This window comes from Miniopterus natalensis, chromosome 2, assembly GCF_054644295.1.
Source record: "Miniopterus natalensis isolate mMinNat1 chromosome 2, mMinNat1.hap1, whole genome shotgun sequence".
In the NCBI taxonomy this organism is placed as follows: Eukaryota; Metazoa; Chordata; class Mammalia; order Chiroptera; family Miniopteridae; genus Miniopterus; species Miniopterus natalensis.
The window spans coordinates 161,733,092-161,751,123 of NC_142082.1; the positions used below are offsets into that span (position 1 = coordinate 161,733,092).

Consider the following 18,032-nt stretch of genomic DNA (forward strand, 5'->3'; position numbering starts at 1 on the left):
GGCATATACATAGTTCTTACACCTCAGAATACAATATTTAAAAGCCTTTTTTATCCTGACAGTTGTCTAATAACGGATATCAAATACTAGTGGCTGAAAGAATAACCATTACAATAACAGCAATCCACTTTGCTAGAACTCTGAGAAGCATTACCAGGGAAATAGAAATAAAAACAAAAAAAATAATGAGAGAAGCAAATGGGTAAAGAAGTGTCTCACATGAAGCTGGGAAAAACTCAGGCATCTGAATCTTTATGATTGATGGATTACTCAAATGCTTTACACATGGAGAACACTTTATTGTTCAGAGAGTACTTTTCATGTGCTTCGCATACATATCATCTGACCTTCAGAAAAAGTTTGAAGAAAACTACTGATCAGACAGGATAAATAGGTTGGCCAAATTTTCAAATTTAGATAATGCAGCGGGGGGGGGGGGGGGGGGGGCGGGGAGGTATTAAGCAGGTATATCCAATTCTTGAATTTTGGACTTGTCACTTCTCAGCTCATGGTCTTTTCCATTAATTATACCACAAAGCTCTCTTGAAGCCAACACCCATGATATGAGAAACTGCTTTTAACATTACAGAAGAAGTGAAGAGAAACTGGTACAGAATCCTCCATAATCAAGGGTCATTTTGTAAAACAACCAGTCTATACGCCTCAAAAAATGTGAAGGCCATAAAATGCAAAGAAAAAAAAAGTTAAAGAACTCTTTCATTTTATCAAAAATTAAATAGAAATGATAACCAAATGCTTGTGTGGTTCCTGTTTGATTCCTGGATCAAAAATAAAGCAGTTATAAAGGACATTACTAAGAAAATTGGGGAAATTTAAATATGAATTATATAATGAATTAATGTTATTGTATTAATATTAAATTTCTCAGGTGTGATAATGGTATTATGGTTATGTACAGACTGTCTTATTCATAGGACACACATGGTGAAGTATTTCAGAGTGAAGTATATTGATATCTGCAACCTACCTTCCGATTATTCAGAAAAACCATTGAATGATAGAGCTAAAGCAAATATGGCAAAATGTTAACAATTAGTAAATCTAGGTGAAAGACATGTAAAGGTTCATTGTATTACTTTTCCACTTTCCCATACGTTTGAAACTTCTGAAAATACAAGTTGGAAAAAGTAAAACCAAATAAAATTATTCTTTAAATTCTTTATTTCATATGCCTATTTCAGCAACATTAAAATAAGTTTCTCATACACTCGCCCTTTTTATAGATTTAAAATATGAAATGGTGAACAAATGTTACAAATTATAATCAAAATTTACAACAACGTACTTTAAGGAGAAGAAAAAACATTTAAGAATTACATTAAATTTCTAGCACAAATATAAACACAAGAGTAAAGGATATTGGTGATGTTAAGATTCAAAATAGGTTGTCCCCACCCTAATTTCTCTGCTCCCTCCCACTTAAAATCTTAAAAAGTATTCATTATAAAATTGTAAGTACAGAATCTTAGAAAATAATTGGATGGTGAGTTGTATGACTCTCCTTACAGGTACAGTCTAGTCTTCAGCAATCTGTAAGCCATTGAAAAAGTAACTCCAAATCCAACAAAAAAGGCTAAAGCGCGATTTGGCTGGGGAAGGGGTAACAAATATGCAATTGTGTGGTAGATCCGTGCTCCGACAAAGAGTCTGAAGTGCAGGATAGCTGTAGAGAGATCTGGACCACTTAAGGAATACAGGAGGCCAATACCAAGAAATGGCACAATATTTTCAAGATCATTCAGGTGGGCCCTGTGGAAAAAGATGATTGGTAAAACACTAATTTTATAATCAGCATAAATATATTCACTTTTCCTCTCCTCTACAACTAACTATAAGTGTTAATAGGTTTTTAAAATGCAAAGAAATATTCATTTTATTTCTCTCAAATAGCCTTGCTTCCTTGCCTGGTTTTTATTTAGATTGTCTCATTAGTTTTGTTTCTTTTTATTTTTAGCGTATCTCAACATATAACAGAGAAGGCATTTTGCACTGTTAAGAACATTAAAATTGCATCTATATAGTAAAACTCACTTCATTTTGTAGATGTGAAATACTCTTTCTTCCAGGGTTCATAAAACAGCAATTCAAAATTCTTCTCATAAAAACTCTTCCGCCCGAAAGAGGGTAGTCCTTCTGGTTATGATCTTTCTAAAGACTCCTCCCTCACTTCTGTTAGTCCTACTGAGACAATCCTGGCTCATTCACCCAAACCACGGGCTGCCAAGAATTAATTTACCAACTTAATATCAAGAATCTCATGCTCTCAACATCCAAATAACAGAATATATAACTAGCCTTTCAAATATGGTAAGATCTTAGCAAATGTATCCTCAAATTATAAAAGGAATTAGCTAAGTGAAGAGGCAAAGTAGAAAGAATATGTAAAAATGGTAGACAACAGAGAGAAAGGTATGTTTCCTAAGTTTTATCTTTATACCACAGCTAGAAGAAAAAAAAAGTACAGTTTAACCACAAGTTTTCCTCCAACTCATAGCACCTTGGGTTTCTCTGGCTAAGAGTGTGAATATAAGACACATCTATTACTGACGATATATTTTTTAATCACTCGATTTTAAAATCCGATGTTCCTGTTTAAGTCTCCAGAGTTAAAAATTACTTTAGAATCCAGGGTAGAAATTAAGATTTTATAGAGTTTACCAGCTATTGACACATATTCAAAATGAAAAATATTTCTGCTTTATGCTACTCTCCTATCTTTTAGCCAAAAAAAAAAAAATGAATAGTGACCTACTGTCTACTCAGTGATTTTCCCCTCCTTTCCTTTCTCCTGTTTTCCATAGATTATCTATAAGGTTGCCTGACAGAGATGATGATGATAACATAAAGGTATAAAGAAGGTGACAGTAATCAAGAGAAGTAACAGTTATAAAGGTTTAAAATAAAGAACTACATGTTCCTAAATAAAAGCAAAGATAGAAAGATAGGAGTGTTCCTGTTCCCTTTTTTCCTGGAACAACCCAAGGGCTCCTGAAAATAAAGTGGACAAGAAAAGACAGAAATACTATTTTCTACTAAAGAAGGGCCTGCTTCGCCAGTGACATCAGGGATATTTGCTTTGGTTTTCTGGATTCTGCTGGACCACAGATAAAACTTCACCTCCAATCGTGGGTGGGCATGTTAGTTTTCTCCTTCACAACATTCTAAAAGGACAGATATTTCACATTTGGGGAGGAACCTTCAAAAAGAAGACCCTGTGGAAATCAATTCACTTCTAAGCCTGTATCAAGTGATTGGAAGACAGAAAGCAGTGTTAGAGAAGAAAGCCAAGCACAATAAGGGATAATAAGCCTTATTGGGACCAGAGAGAAGGAAGGTCAGGGGCAAGGCTCCCTTTGACCTTACTGGCCTCTTCATTTTTTCTGACCTCCCTCTCTTAATCTTATTTCTTTTCTACAATTTTCTTTCCGTTCTCAGCCCACAAAATATTCTCACAGATAATATTCCTTATTGTACTGTAAAAGCCTGTTTTCAACAGACCCTCATAGTCTTTGCTAATTTATTCTATTTCATATGACTACTTTTTAGAGCCTGCCCCAGGCATACACTTGCGCAGCTCCGCCAGTGAGCCCCTGCTGTAGCTCGGTATCACCCTTGCACTGGAACCCCTTCTCTGCTCCGACAGAGCTCATCCTAGAGAGGCAGCTTCCTTCATTTTCATGTCATTTCTAGATGGCTGTCGAATCTATTACTCGTGGACATCAGTTGTTATGTGTGACCACTTTCTATCTGGGTCTACTCCCCACACTATGATTCATGTTCCCATTTTCCTCTCTCCTTTGGACACATATCCCTTGGAGTATGTGGCTGACCTTCCCACCAGCGCTGCTCTATGCTCATGACGCTCCAATCACGCCTCTGTCTCAGACCAGAAACTCTTGAATCTCGGTGTCAACCTGTCCTGGGCCGGGGTGTTACATGCCTTCCAGAATAGTCAGGGTGTGGCCAACGGCAAAGGCAGCTTCACCCCAGGCTTGTCCTGTCTCCTGTCTCGCCGCATTGAAAAGCTAGTGTCTTACCACCAGGGGGTGCTATGCACACCTGCTGCACCTCCTCACTGTCTCATTTCACAACTATTGGCAATTATTTCACTAAAATTTATTTGTTGCTCACAACTGGACTAGAAGATCAGCTTAGATAATGGAAGTTTCCTTTAGAAGTACAATCCCATGGGGGAGGGGGGGCGGTGAAAGAAGGGGGCAGGAAGGAGAATGGAGAAGAATTTCCAGCTGATACCTGAAATATAGAAATGAAACTCTTTTCCCTCCGTCTCCACTTTGCTCTCTATTCATACTCAACAAACTGAGGAAGAGTAGTCAAATTTACTCATGATGTTTCCCATCTTAACTCTGCCTCATAAACCTAAATATATGCTCACTTAAGTATGGCTAGAAAAACTCTTGTTTCTGTAATTTTATATAATTTTATTTATTCCTTGAAATATGCTTAGAATTGTGCCAGTTTAGATGAGCATTAGAAAATACTAAATGAGAAAATGGTATGTAACTTTTGTTTCACATGTTAGAAAAGGTAACTCATGGACGGGCAATGCAATCTCAATATAAAAATTCTGCAGGCGGGTCAACCAAGACACAGCATAGGAGGCTTTGAATTCCCCTCTGCCCACGGGCGCACTGAATGTACAGCTATTCATGGAGCAATTACATCTAAAATAAATCCAGATACCAGTTGAACAACCCCTACACATCCAGTGAATGAAAAAATACCCACATCGAAATAGGTAGAAAAAACTGAGATACACTCTCACCATAAACCTCACCCCTGGCACAGAGCCATACAATTAGGAGGGAACTCTCAAATTCCAGCTCCTTCCTCAGGAGTAAAGGGTTGGACCTCACATTTACATCCCCAATTTTAAGACTCCCATTCTCAATCGAGTGATGGGTCCCCAAAGGATGTAGCTGTGAAAGCCAGAAACTTGAGTCCATGAGGACTCAGGAGACTATCCTACACAAAGGAGCAATGGTTAATGGTCGCATAAGCACTTGCTGAGGCTATCACCCCAGGCTCACTGAAGGGGCAGCAAAATCTCCCACACTTTTCCAGAAAAAGGCCCATCTGCATACTCTGGAAGCTGCTGCCTGATGGCCAGGCTTCTAACTCAGCACGCCTCTACAGGCCGGCTGTAATCCTCCCTGGAGGTTAGGAAGCTGGCGCACGCATCCCTGCCACCTCCCCGTAGCCCGCTCCAAGTCTCCCGTATCTACTTGGAAGGAACTTACACATGTCTGTGCTCCAACTTTTTTCGCTTCCACCTGAAGGACAGATGGGTCCCAGGAGAGCCTGGAGCTGAAGGCCAATATTGTTTCCATTCCTAAGTCCCACCAACTGTAGCAAACAAAGGAGTTCTTAACTAGTTACCACCAGGGGCTCAGCAGAGAGTGAAGAGATAAAAACACTCATCTCCCATGATTTCCCTGAAAGGAATCCAGTTGCATACTTTAAAAGCTGCTACCTGAGGGTTAGGCTTCCAATCTAGCACTCACCTAAAGGCTGGCTTTAATCCTTTCTACAGCAGGAAAGCCAGCACACACCTCCCCTGCCTTTACCCTTCACCCACTCCAAGTGACCTCCAAGTTACTGGTATCTTCCTGGAGGGAGCTGTGCACACATCTGTGCCCCAGCTTTTGTACCTGCAGCACAAGGGACAGGTCCCTGGATTACCTGGCTCTCATAGACAACAGGGCTTCCATTTAATAAACTGTGTTGGAAAAAACTAGATTTTCAAAGGCAAAAGAATGAAACTCAAAATGGATTAAAGGCTTGCACATAAGATCTGAAACCATAAAACTCCAAGTTTATGAGTCCAAATTTCCATGAGTCTTGGAAATGATTTTTTTTTATTTAGCACCAAGAGCAAAGGCAACTAAAGCAAGCAAACAAACCCACAAACTAAAAAAACTTCTGCTCAGCAAAGGAAACCATCAATAAAATGGAAAGGCAACCTATTTAATGGGGGAAAGTATTTGTAAACCACATATCTGATAAGCAGTTAATATCCAAAATACACAAGGAACCCATACAACTCAATAGCAAAAAAAACAAAATAAACTAATTTAAAAATGAGAAAAGAACCCGAATAGACTTTTTTTTCAAAGAAGACAAACAGTTGGCCAACAGGTACGTGAAAAGGTGTCCAACATCACTAATTGTCAGGGAAATGCCTATCAAAACCATAATGAGTTACCACCTCACATCTTTTAGGATGGTTATCAAAAAGACTAGAAATAACAAATGCTGTCAAGCAAGTGGAGAAAAGGGAACCCTTGTACACTTTTTTAGGGAATGAAAACTGGTATAGCCATTATGGAAAACAGTATAGAGGTTCTTCAAGAAATTAGTAGCCCGGCCGGCGTGGCTCAGTGGTTGAGCATCGACCTATGATCCAGGAGATCACGGTTCAATTCCTGGTCAGGGCACATGCCTGGGTCGTGGGCTTGGTCCCCAGTAGGGGGCGTGCAGGAGGCAGCCAATCAATGACCTCTCAGCATTGATGTTTCTATCTCTCCCTCTCCCTCTCCCTTTCTCTCTCTGAAATCATTAAAGATATATTTTTAAAAATATTTTTAAAAAAGAAATTAATAATAGAACTACCATACAATCCAACAATCCCACTCTGCATATATATTCAAAGGAAAAGAAAGCATTGCCTTGAAGAAATGTGTTTTCTCATTCCCTTGTTCATTGCAGCATTATTCATAACAACCAAGTTCTGGAAAGAACCAGTGTCCAGCAATGAGTGAATGGATAAAGAAAATGTGATACAGTGAAATATTATTCAGCATTAAAAAAAGAAAATCCTGCCATTTGCAAGAATTTGAATAAGACTGGAGGGCATTATGCTAAGTAAAATAAGACAAAGACAAATATTGTATGGTATCACTTATATGGGGAAATCTAAAGAAAAAAAATAAACAAGTCAAACTTATAGAAATAGGGTAGAAGCAGTTGCCAGGAGTTGGGGTGGCGTGGGGGGGATAATTAGGGGAGTTTTCTAAAAGGATATAAACTTTTAGTCAAAAGATGAATAAGGTCTGAAGATCTAATGTATTACATGTCTATAGCTGATAACAATGTGCTATATAATTAAAATTTGCCAAGAGTAGGGCTTAAATGTTCTCACCAAAAAAAGGAGGGGTTAACTATGTGAGGTGATAGATGTGTTAATTAACCTGATGGGGGGAATACTTTCACTAGATATGTATATGAGATCATAATGTTGTATACGTTAAATGTCTTCCAGTTGTATTTGCCAATTATACCTCAATAAAGTTGAATTTTTTTTTAATTTACTAGACTTTATAACAAAAATTAAGAAATATACCTCCAGAATAAAATTCCATGTGCTTTTAAAATAAGTATATTAATTGTATTGCTAGGAAGCTGTGTAGATGATATCTAGGCTTATTGGTTTTCATTGTTCATTGAATTCTCAGTGCATTAAACATAATATCTACAAAGGAGATATATATAAATGTGGGATATCTCTCTCCCTCTCCCTTCCTTTCTCTTCCTCTCTCTGAAATCAATATAGACATATTTATTGAGAGAGGAAGGGAGAGGGGGTGAGAGAGAGAGAGAAAAACATCAATGATGAGAGCTAGTCATTGATCGGCTGCCTCCTGCACGCCCCCTACTGGAGACCAAGCCCGCAACCCGGGCATGTGCCCTGACCAGGAATCGAACCACAATCTCCCGGATCCTAGGTCGATGCTCAACCGCTGAGCCACGCCCGGCCAGGCCCACATTTATATTTTGAATCATAAGCAAAAATACCTAGTTCTTCATCCTTTTACATAAGTTGACAGCTTCACCTCTGGAGAAAGATAAAATTGCAAGAGCCTACCATGCTCACTTTCCCTCCCACCTATCAGTAGTTCTGGAACACTCCTACACAGAACAGTCATTAACCCCAACCAAGTGCACGGCGGTGTAGCAAAACTGGCAACGGCTGTAACTGCCGTGGTAGTTGAAGACTTCTAGATCCTGTAATAATTTCTGTAATTATTATATGGACTAGGTAAGAGGACTGACTTTTCTTCATTCTTCCTCGGTATCCCAACATCCTCACTGAATTCCTTTGACCAAAATTCTTTGACCAAGTGAATGATTTCGGGAGATAGTGAGTTTACCTTCGTACGCGTTCTACTCTGTCATCTACCCGAACATACTTCTTGGCATTTTCTCCTTTGCCAAAGGATGCACAGTCTTCCGGGTTGGCAAAAGCCTATTCCAAATACCAAGAAAAAAATCTTTCAAATATCAGATAACACTGGGGTATTCTACCTAAGTTATTTTCATTTTAACAGAAAAAACAGGCATCCAGGATGGCCCTATGGAAAGAAAATTTGAAGCAGTAGATCAAACACAGGGGGAGAAGAGAGCATCCATAGTTTAAATCTGAATTTTTACGAACAGTGCAAAAATTTTTTGAAAAGAGAAGCATAAATAAGAACTTAAATTAAAAGCCAATGTATAAAGATAATGAAAAGGAAGCAAAATGGAAAAGAGGGCACAATTCTAAGTCATCTTGACTGTTTTTATGGTGAACTGGCATTTTTCCTAGTGATGTTCATGTAACTTCTTCTCAAGGGCATTAACATTTCCAACTGATTGCTCACCTGAAAGTCATAAGTTTACTTGCTAAAGATATTAGAAGGGCAAAGGGCAGGAAATGTATTCTGTACTTTGTTAGGATATGGGTACCTCTTTTCTTTTTCTGAATTAACTAAAACTTTGGGTTGAATAATATAGTGAAATATAAGAAGTTGATTACACTCCTATAAGTACCAAGTACACATCCCAGGGAATATGTTCATGTCTTCCTTTCTGTAATTATTATTCTGTCTGAGATGATTTCCCCATCCCTTGAAACTTGAAATGTGCATTTTAAAAATATTTAAGTATGGTCCATTGCTTTATAATTTATAGTAAATTAATAAATAAAAACATGAAGTATAAAATTAACTGTAATATAAGCTCAGAAATCTCATAAATATTTTAATATTATTCTTAATGTGATATGAGTGTTTATTCCAGATAAAGATGTTGAGAACTGATGGACAGGCATGCGATAAGGCATCAGCTCTAGAGGTCAGGTCTGCCCATCCTGTTCCTAAATAAAAACCTGGCATATACTAGATAGCCAATAAATATATTTTGAGTAAGTAAATAACTGTATTATAATGGAAAGTATGTGAGATTTGAGTTTAAACAAATATGAATTTGAATCTCAGACTCACCCTGTACTGATATGAAACCTTGAATAAGCTTTACTCCTCTGACTTTCAGTTCCTCAGCTATGAAGTGAGGACATTAATGAGGAACTCACATAATGCTGACAATTATGTGAAACGATTCTGGGATCTGGTACTTTTAGAAAGAGCATCCTGACCCCTGGCACATATCACAAGCACTCTACAAATCCGAATTCCTTTGTCTTTTTCTTGTAAGACAGGGTACATTTCTGCTATCTTTGGAGCCACTGTGCTTCTGGAGGACAGCGGGGACCCGGTGGTAGGCTGCTCCAACACCTTGTCCCATTAGAGAGTTAAACATGTGGGTATGTGCCCCATTAAAATGCAAATAGCCTTGGGGAAGGAATCACACCTCAAGGAAGCACAGGGAGCACAAAGAAATGCCTTAGGAAGGACTATGACCTCTAGATAAAAGCAAGGCCCTAGAGGCCAAAACGGACAGGCACTGAGAGAGAAAGAGATGGTAAAGAAATAGATGGTAAGGAAAAAGAAATTGCTGAACAGGCACAGGGACCACACCAATGACAATCATTTCATGCTGTCAAGGTCGATTTGCTCAGCTCCCCTCGCCGGGTCATACACCTTGATTGAAAACAGGCTATGTGCTCCAAAGCTTTCTGCCACCTTCCCCATGCCTCCAGTTGTTTGTTTGAATCATTCTTATAATGCTGGGTAATAATATTATTCACTTAAGAAATCAGAAATATAAAAAATTCAAACTATACAAAATGCCTTGTCCCACAAGAAGCTCTGCCATGGGAATAAGAACTTAAATTTTGTCCCTAAAGGCGTATCCTGACCTGTAACAGAAATGAAAATACCAGTTAATTATCTGAAAAATGGCTATTTTATTATCTCTCGTTGGCAAAATTAACTTCAAAATCACAGATAGCTTCCTCAAAAACTTTGATACTCCAGAAATCTCATATGCTGGAACAGCATGACAAAAGGTAAAATCCACAATGAAAAAAAAAATTTACTAGCTTTTGGGGGAAAATACTTGTTCCATAAATATATCAAATCCATTTGTACCAATGATCACATACTTCATTGGCAGCACTAAACAATGTGGCATTGGACTATACAAAAAAAATTGCTTTTCAGAATTCCAACTCTTAAAAGTAAGAAAATATTTCCTTCAAACTTCATACCTTTCTTGTCATTCTATAGAATGCAGTTGCAGTGCTCATAAGCATCATTTTTGAAAGAACGATCGTTGTGTAGGAGGCAAATGCCATGAATACTTCATTTTCCATTAGCTGGGCAAGGTCAACCATTTTTTCCACTTTGATCTGGAATCCTAAAAAAAATGTAGACAAGATTAAAAAAAAAAAAAAGCAGATATAAATATCCCAAATAACTTGATGGTCACTTGGTGTGCTTATATTGCAGTATTAACTGTACTGTTCTTTAAAATATCTTCGGTTACTTACAGAAAAAATAATCACTTAGTTTTTCTAAAATTTCAAAAATAAACCTTTTTTTCTAGTTTTGTGTCATCAAGCTTGAAAACATCAAATGAGTAGAATGAAAATGAAAATGTAAGGGGTATTACAAGTCAAAATAATTAGGCAAAATGCTGTAAAGATAGACTCAAGTCATATTTTTATATCAAGACGAACCACAAGTTGGACACAAAAGACGAGAGTTCATGGATTGAGCCCTTTAGAAACATCAAACTGTGTACATAGTAGTACCACTAATGTTTGATTAGGAATGCCTAAGTTCTCATGTATGTTCTGCTTTAGAAACCAAACTTACAGCTTTTTTCATTTCAGTAGTATTCAAGAATTCAGGTTCCAGGAATTGAATTTCAATCCCACCATTTGGTTATTAACCTTGTTTGAGAGATTTGGCCTCTCTGAGGCTAAATTTCTTTATTTATAAGATGGGACTAGTAATAGCTCCTAACTTATTGGGTTGTTGTCATGATTAAATTGAGACAACACGTGGGATATACTTAGCACAGCACCTGGCCTGTGAAAAATCCTCAATAAAATGTATGATATCCTTATCAGGATCATCACTATCACCATGATCATGGTCATCATTAATAAAATGAAACTGGAGAAAAAGATGAAGGAATGGAAACAAAGATAAGATAGGCTTGCAAATGCAGGGTGAGAAATCAGCATTTATGGTGCTTTCATTGAAGGAATAAGGGAAGGAGGATTAGCTTTACATAGTTCTTAGGTTACTTCACATGCCATATCTATTTCCATCTAAAAGATGTCAAGAGTAAATTGAATGTAACTATCTTAGTCTAGAGTTGAACATATAATTGGGAATGTGCTCAGGAGGAAAGCTAAGGCACACTGGTGATACTGAAGTCAAAGTGGGTAGGAATTTAGGGTAAATCTTAAAACTTAAACACCTTGTGATAGGGACACTTAGGGTGTCCAAAGATTGAGCACCTGAATTAATCTGAAATATACTTATATTACTTATAAAATTGTAGAGCACATATACTTATGTGAGCAGGAATTTAAGTTTCTTTTTCCTTAAGTTTTTTTTTCCTAGGCCTTTACGCCTATACACTCTCCTTGACTGCGGACAAAGCAATTAAGGAGGTGACACAGCTGTGGACAATGTATCCTTGAACAGGCATGGTCAGGCCGGCCCAAACCAGGAGTCAAGATGTCACCTTACCCAGACATCACTAGATGACCAAGAACAATAGCTGACGCCTGTGGACCTCCAGGGCTGCACAATAGCTGCATTCCGTTCCCAGCCTCAGTTTACCCCATTTCCCTATATAACCCTATCCCTTGGGCCATTCCTTAAGACAGGTTTTGGATGGTCATATGCTCCCTGTCTTCTCGGTTGGCCAGCCTTCTCAGTAAATGCCTTATATGATTCAACCCTGCCTCCGTTGAATTGGATACAGCGACAGGCAGCCTGAACCCCACCAGGGTTTTCTAGTAACACTTGCACTATCTGAGAGTCATGATTTTTAACCAATTTGTGTTCTATTATTGACTCTGCTATCTGCTTCTTCTACCTCTTTCCCCAAAACACATCTTTTCTTGTACCCACGCTTAAACACTATTTAAGCTGCTTAGCATGGAGAGCAGGCTCTTCTAGACAATGTTCATTCCTAACTTGAAAATTCAATCCCTGCATGCAATTGTATTAGACCGACCACTGTCAAATTCTAATCATTTTCTCCATCTACTAATAATCTATAAATCTGTATATCTTTCTCTATTCTGTTACCGGTCATATAGTGGCCTATGTGCTACTGATGAGTGTGATATAAGCCACATACTATATATATATATATATATATATATATATATATATATATTTAATTTTATGTGTCAACTGTGAGTCCAACTATGCCATGTACTTTATGTGCATTGCCTTACATAATCTTTGTAACTATAATATTAAAATCCTCATAACTAGATCTATTTTAATTTGAATACAGTGGGAATTAGATATGTTAAGCAGCCAAGTCTGAACACAAACCCATGTCTCTGACCTCACATTTCATACATGAACCGCACTGCACTGTCTCCTTCAAGAGATTGCAAACTGCTTCATTCTGATTCAACTAACAATGACTGAATGCATACTCTGTGGCTGGCACTGTTGGTGCCCCTTACATCTGTTATCTCCTTCCCTCTTCCAATTATGCTACAAGATGGGTATTATTATTCCCATTTTGCAGATAAACCAAAGTTTTCTAAGTAACCATTCCTTTAAAGGGTAAACCAAAAATGTACTCTTTAGATTTAGGCAAACAGAAATAATATATAGGGTGTCCCCAAAAATGTACACACACTTTGAATAATTATTAATTCCAATGGGTTAAATCTGAAAGAAAAGAAACATCAATTGAGCTATCAGAAAAAAAAAGTGTATACATTTTGGGGGGACACCTCATATTCTAGTTTAAAAAACAAAACAAAATACATGTGATAAATTAATTCACCTCCACAAGTTAGTAGTCTTGAAAGCACAGTATGTCAGATAAATGCTCTGTGCAAGGTAATACTGTTAGTAACATTTAATTAGTCTGCACTTGTTCTAGTACTGAGGGGTGAAAGTCATGAATAAGTGGCTCTGTCCTTCAGAGCTCAAGTAAAGTAATTAGCTTAATAAGGGATTCTAAAGTCCTATGCTTCTGGAATGAGACCTGAAACAGTGAGGAAATTAATTTTTAAAAATTAAGAAAAGTTTATCAAGTAAGAAGTGTTGCTATTTAACAATAATTTTAAAACATAACAGTTCCTGTAGGTCTCTACTAAGGTTCCCAGAATGAAACATTTAGCAATGGAATAAACGTTCAGAGAATTCTCCTAGGTGAAAACTGGTATGGAAAGAGTAGAGAAAATGTGGAAGCCTTCTAGAAATGTTAGTGGGAAAAGAGCACACAGATGTCAGCAGTTGGAGGAAATGGGAAGCTTCTTCTGTAAATGTGAACAATATATTGAAAGTGCACCTTACACAGTTTCTTATTCACCAAAGATGTGGCTTAACTCCTTAGGCCTGTGGTTTTGGGAAATGGGCCAACAATGAGCCTCTGATCCATGTGGGTTCATGGGATCCAAGTAGGTTCAACACTGAACCCACACCATGTGGGTTCATGACCCACCTCCCTGGAACCAACATCTTGCACTCCCAATACACTCTAGGGCTAGATGTGGAGGAATAAAGGTAAGACATTAAGAAAAATCCCAGACGGGGGTCTGCAGGAGGCAGCTGATCAATGACAAATCTCTCATCATTGATGTTTCTCTCTCTCTCTCTCCTTCTCCCTTCCTCTCTCTGAAATCAATAAAGATATATTAAAATATATATATATATATATATATATAGGAGTCATTTATAGCATGAGAGAAGGTGTTGCTAGTCCAGACTTTTTTTTTTCAAAGCTGATTTGCCAATAAGTTGCCTTGAACCTATATCATGACTGGGCACTGCACTCAAAGTGAAATTACTGAAAACTTCTTACCCAAAAGTGGCCAGGACAACAGACCACAATACAGTAGTAATAATAAGAGGGTAAAATGTGAGATGATTTGAGTATTCTAGGAATGAGGTAGAAATAATCTAAGTAAAGTAAGCAGAGTAAAATAGGAAACTTGGTTATAAATTACAGAAAAATAGTATTACAATGTATAGTGTGGTATTCTTTTTTTTTTTTAGCCATCACTGGTTGGCATAATAGAGAAGACCTCAACCTGTCTCACCAGAGAGCAGGGCTCAGTTCCCTCATGTGGAGGGGACAAAGGGCAGAGTGTTGAGCATACAAACTCTGGAACTAGACTGGAGTTCTGGTGGATCTCTATTCTGTGACTTCCTAGCTGTGATTTAACTTCTCCGGGGCCTACTTATCTTACCTGTAAAATGAAGTCAGTAATACTTCCTACCTTGCAGGAATCTTGTGAGCATTAAATGAGTCAAGTGTAAAGTACTTAGAAAAGCACTGGGACCTGGGGAGTGCTCTATAAGCATTGGGTAAATAAATAAGCTCTTACTTTGGCTCTGTTATAAGCAGTGAGCATAAAATTTTAGACTTTTCCAGAAGCTTTCACATTATCTCACTTGATTTGGAAAACTCTACTATAGTCAGAGGAAATATTTGTCTCCACTTTTAGCACATAAGGAAACTGAGGTCCAGAGAGGCAGAGCGACTAATCTGACCCAAATTCACAACTGAGGGACCAACACCGGAACCTAGTTTTCTCAAGTGTTTAATTCGTGGTCTAGCCATCGTCGGGCTAACAGTTCAAGATTGCTCTGGTCTTTTGGGAGAATTTTCTGCCAAATGCCATTCTTATCTTGCCCTCCCCTCCCCCACCCCATTCCAGTTGAGTCTTCTCTCAATTGAGAAATATTCTTCTTCTCTTTATAGGTTCTTGGCCAAAAAAGAACGAAGTTCTTTTATTCATGGTGGCCTCTCTATGTCAATATTGTGAAACACAAAGAAAATCTGGGCGCACACCCCCCAGAGCCATGACTCTGCAATTTTATACTTTCTGAAACCAACAGAATGCTACCCATGAGATAAGGGAGAAAGAGAATTCAAGGCCCTCTGGTCGCTGCTTATATGAGTTCTAGAATTTCCTGAGCGGTTGAGGTGACTGCAGGCTTGGCCTCCTGTGCTTCAGAGCCCAGTTGCTGAGAGGAAATTGCTGGTGGCTCTGAGGGGACGTGGGGTAAGGCTGTTCTCAGGTGACCCTGCTGACTTTCTTTTCCAGCCTCAGTGACTAAAAAACTCCACTCTAAAAAGCAAAACCTTGCCCGGCCGGGCGTGGCTCAGCGGTTGAGAGTCGACGGACCTAGGGTCCAGGCGATCGGGGTTCGATTCTCCGTCAGGACACATGCCTGGGTTGCGGGCTCGATCAATGACTCTCTCATCATTGGTTTCTATCTCTCTCTCTCCCTCTCCTTTCCTCTCTCTGAAATCAATAAAGATATATTTAAAAAAATAAAAATAAAATAAAAATAAAAAGCAAAACCTTAAAAACTGTACTTCTCTGCCACAGAGAGGAACATGCACATGTGACCGGTTTGCTGTTTTAAAAAGTGACCCAAGATGGTCAACACACTTAGTGCTTTCCTTTGGGACACAGCAGAAGACAGCAAAGCCCCCCACCCCACCCTACCTCCCAGACTGTAAGCCCAGGGGAAATGCGAAAGGTGTGTCTAACTTGGTAGCCACAGTGGGCTAGGGCCCTGAGGTCTCCGGGGTTTTAGTTGGAGGCCTGGGGAAGTTTCCCTCTGGCCACAAGCAAGGCTTGATTCCAGCCCACTTGGCCTCCCTGGGTGAGAGCAGGGACAGGAAAAACGACAAAGTCGGGGATTGCCTGGAGGCCTTGGAACTATTCAAAGGAAGCAGACACATGGAAGACTTCCCTCTCTCCACCACCTGCCCCGAGACAACAATCATCTCCGAGGCTTTCACTCCCAAAGAAGGCTCCCTTCTCTTTTACTCCTTCCACAGGCTTCCTCCTCCAGGCTGGGGGTGGAGAGCCTTCTAGGGAGTTCCATCCTTAGCTTTCCAGCCAACGGGCCATAAAAATATCAGTGTCTAATCCATGTCCTCCTGCACTTTGTAATTTTGTTATTATTATATTGCAGGGTCTAATCCATGTCCCTTACACTTCGTAATTTCGTTATTATTATATTACAGGGTCTAATCCATGTCCTCTACACTTTGTAATTTAATTACTATTATATCTCAGGGTCTAATCCACGTCCTGCTGCACCTTGTTGTTGTTATTACTATTATTTTAAACTTGCTGATGTTCCCCGTGCTTATCAAATGGAGAGAGGCTCGGCCCGGTCTTCCAGTGGGTACAAAGGCCAGCTGGACCATGAAATGGGGCCGTTTCGGGATTTTACACTCTTGGGGTGGACAGAGGTGGCTGCAACTGCAGCGACTTCACAGAGCTCCCCACCACTCGCAGGTGCTTTCTACTCCCCCAGAAGTTCAAGGGGGCCCTTTCAAAGGGCGTAAATCACCGCTTGACCATGCCAGGAGGACTCCCTCGAGTTGCCTTCCTGGAGTCCGACAGCGGGAAAACTTACCTACAGGGGTACAGGGACCCAACTCGCGTTCAGGAGCCGCCGACCGAGCAGCAGAGTCTGCAGCTAGACGGAGCAGGGAAGTCGCAGGCAGAGCCTCCCCGGCCTCCGTCGCCACCGCCTCCCCCGCGGCCGCCCCCTCGCCCGGCCTCTCCCTCCGCACCCGCCCCGCGCCTACCGTGGATCGCGTGGGTCGCGGCAGGAGCGGAGAGCAAACCGGTCCGGCAGGCGGGTCGCTGAACTGCGGCGACTCGGGGCGCGCGCGGACCGGGACGGCGGGCGCCACGCCCACTCTGGCCACTTTCCGAGTAATTTGCGCCCGGGCGCTTCAGGCGCGATCGCGGCCTCGCCAAGCCCCGCCCCTGAATCGCCTGATTTTCCTGTCCCGGGGTAACCACGGCCCAGCGGCGCCCCCTTTTCAAACGCTCGTATTTGGCGCCCGGAGCCAGCAGCCCTCCCGGAAAGGCCGCGCGTCCCGCGGGGCGGGGCGGGGCGGGGCGGGGCGGCTGCCCGGGACCCTGCACCCCGGGGCCGGGGGCAGTGGGAGGGCAGGCCGCGGCGCTTAACTCACTCAGCTGCGAACGATGCAAAAAGGTCCTCATGTGGACTCTTGAAAACATTCGAAGCTTCATAGAAAATTTAAATCTCGGGGGGGGGGGGCGGGGGGGGATACTGATTCGCAGTCATTGGTAGCACTGTGTTCCCTTGACCTGCACTTGACCTGCCCCCGTGCAAGGCAAAGGCCGGCTTTGACACAATGTAAACGTTTAGTAAAGGTCACCAATATTATTCCAAATCTGGGATGCCAGGCAACTTGCTTCCTCAGTCTGTCCCCTCATGTTCAGAATCCAGAATGGAAGTGGAGATTACATAGTTCAGTTCACTGCACAGTTTAGTGTGATCTTTACAGGACGTTTCGGGAATGCCTAGGAAGGCACAGCTGTCCTAACATCACTATCTGCACGGTGGCTGTTTCCAAGCTTCCTAACCCCACTACGTTTATGCATCTAGCTCCTGTGGTTTATCTAAAAATGTTTAAGGGTTTATGTTTTCCGTCTCTGTTACTTCCCGCACCTTTCCCACCTGCTATGTGTAGTTCGCTACCTTTTTTCTTTTTGCTCCTAATGTCACCTCCTTTAGGCTTTCAGAGGTGCACCCAGGACTAGCTGCCTCGGA

The 18,032-nt window shown here is 40.4% G+C and overlaps 1 protein-coding gene across 2 annotated transcripts; it reads right to left on the reverse strand.

The window, feature by feature from the left end:
- Positions 1 to 1,164: 1,164 nt before the first annotated feature.
- Positions 1,165 to 17,176, reverse strand: MGST1 (microsomal glutathione S-transferase 1). Of its 2 annotated transcripts, none has more exons than XM_016197426.2 (4): positions 17,035 to 17,176; positions 10,469 to 10,617; positions 8,193 to 8,287; positions 1,165 to 1,770 (listed from the first exon to the last, which is right to left on the reverse strand). In XM_016197426.2, the coding sequence occupies exons 2-4, from the start codon at positions 10,592 to 10,594 to the stop codon at positions 1,524 to 1,526; spliced, it is 468 nt and encodes a 155-aa protein (XP_016052912.1). In that variant the 5' UTR covers positions 10,595 to 10,617; positions 17,035 to 17,176; the 3' UTR covers positions 1,165 to 1,523. The 2 variants fall into 2 exon arrangements, with proteins under 2 accessions (XP_016052912.1, XP_016052911.1); XM_016197425.2 differs by lacking the exon at positions 17,035 to 17,176 and adding an exon at positions 16,860 to 16,959.
- Positions 17,177 to 18,032: the final 856 nt, after the last annotated feature.

Excerpts from the sequence above, each read along its gene's own strand:
- MGST1 (XM_016197426.2), bottom strand. The coding sequence starts at position 10,594 with ATGGTTGACCTTGCCCAGCTAATGGAAAATGAAGTATTCATGGCATTT. Across the intron at positions 8,288-10,468 it reads TCTATAGAATGACAAGAAAG|GCTTTTGCCAACCCGGAAGA; the intron begins GTATGAAGTTTG and ends TATTTGGAATAG. Across the intron at positions 1,771-8,192 it reads AGAGTAGAACGCGTACGAAG|GGCCCACCTGAATGATCTTG; the intron begins GTAAACTCACTA and ends CTTTTTCCACAG.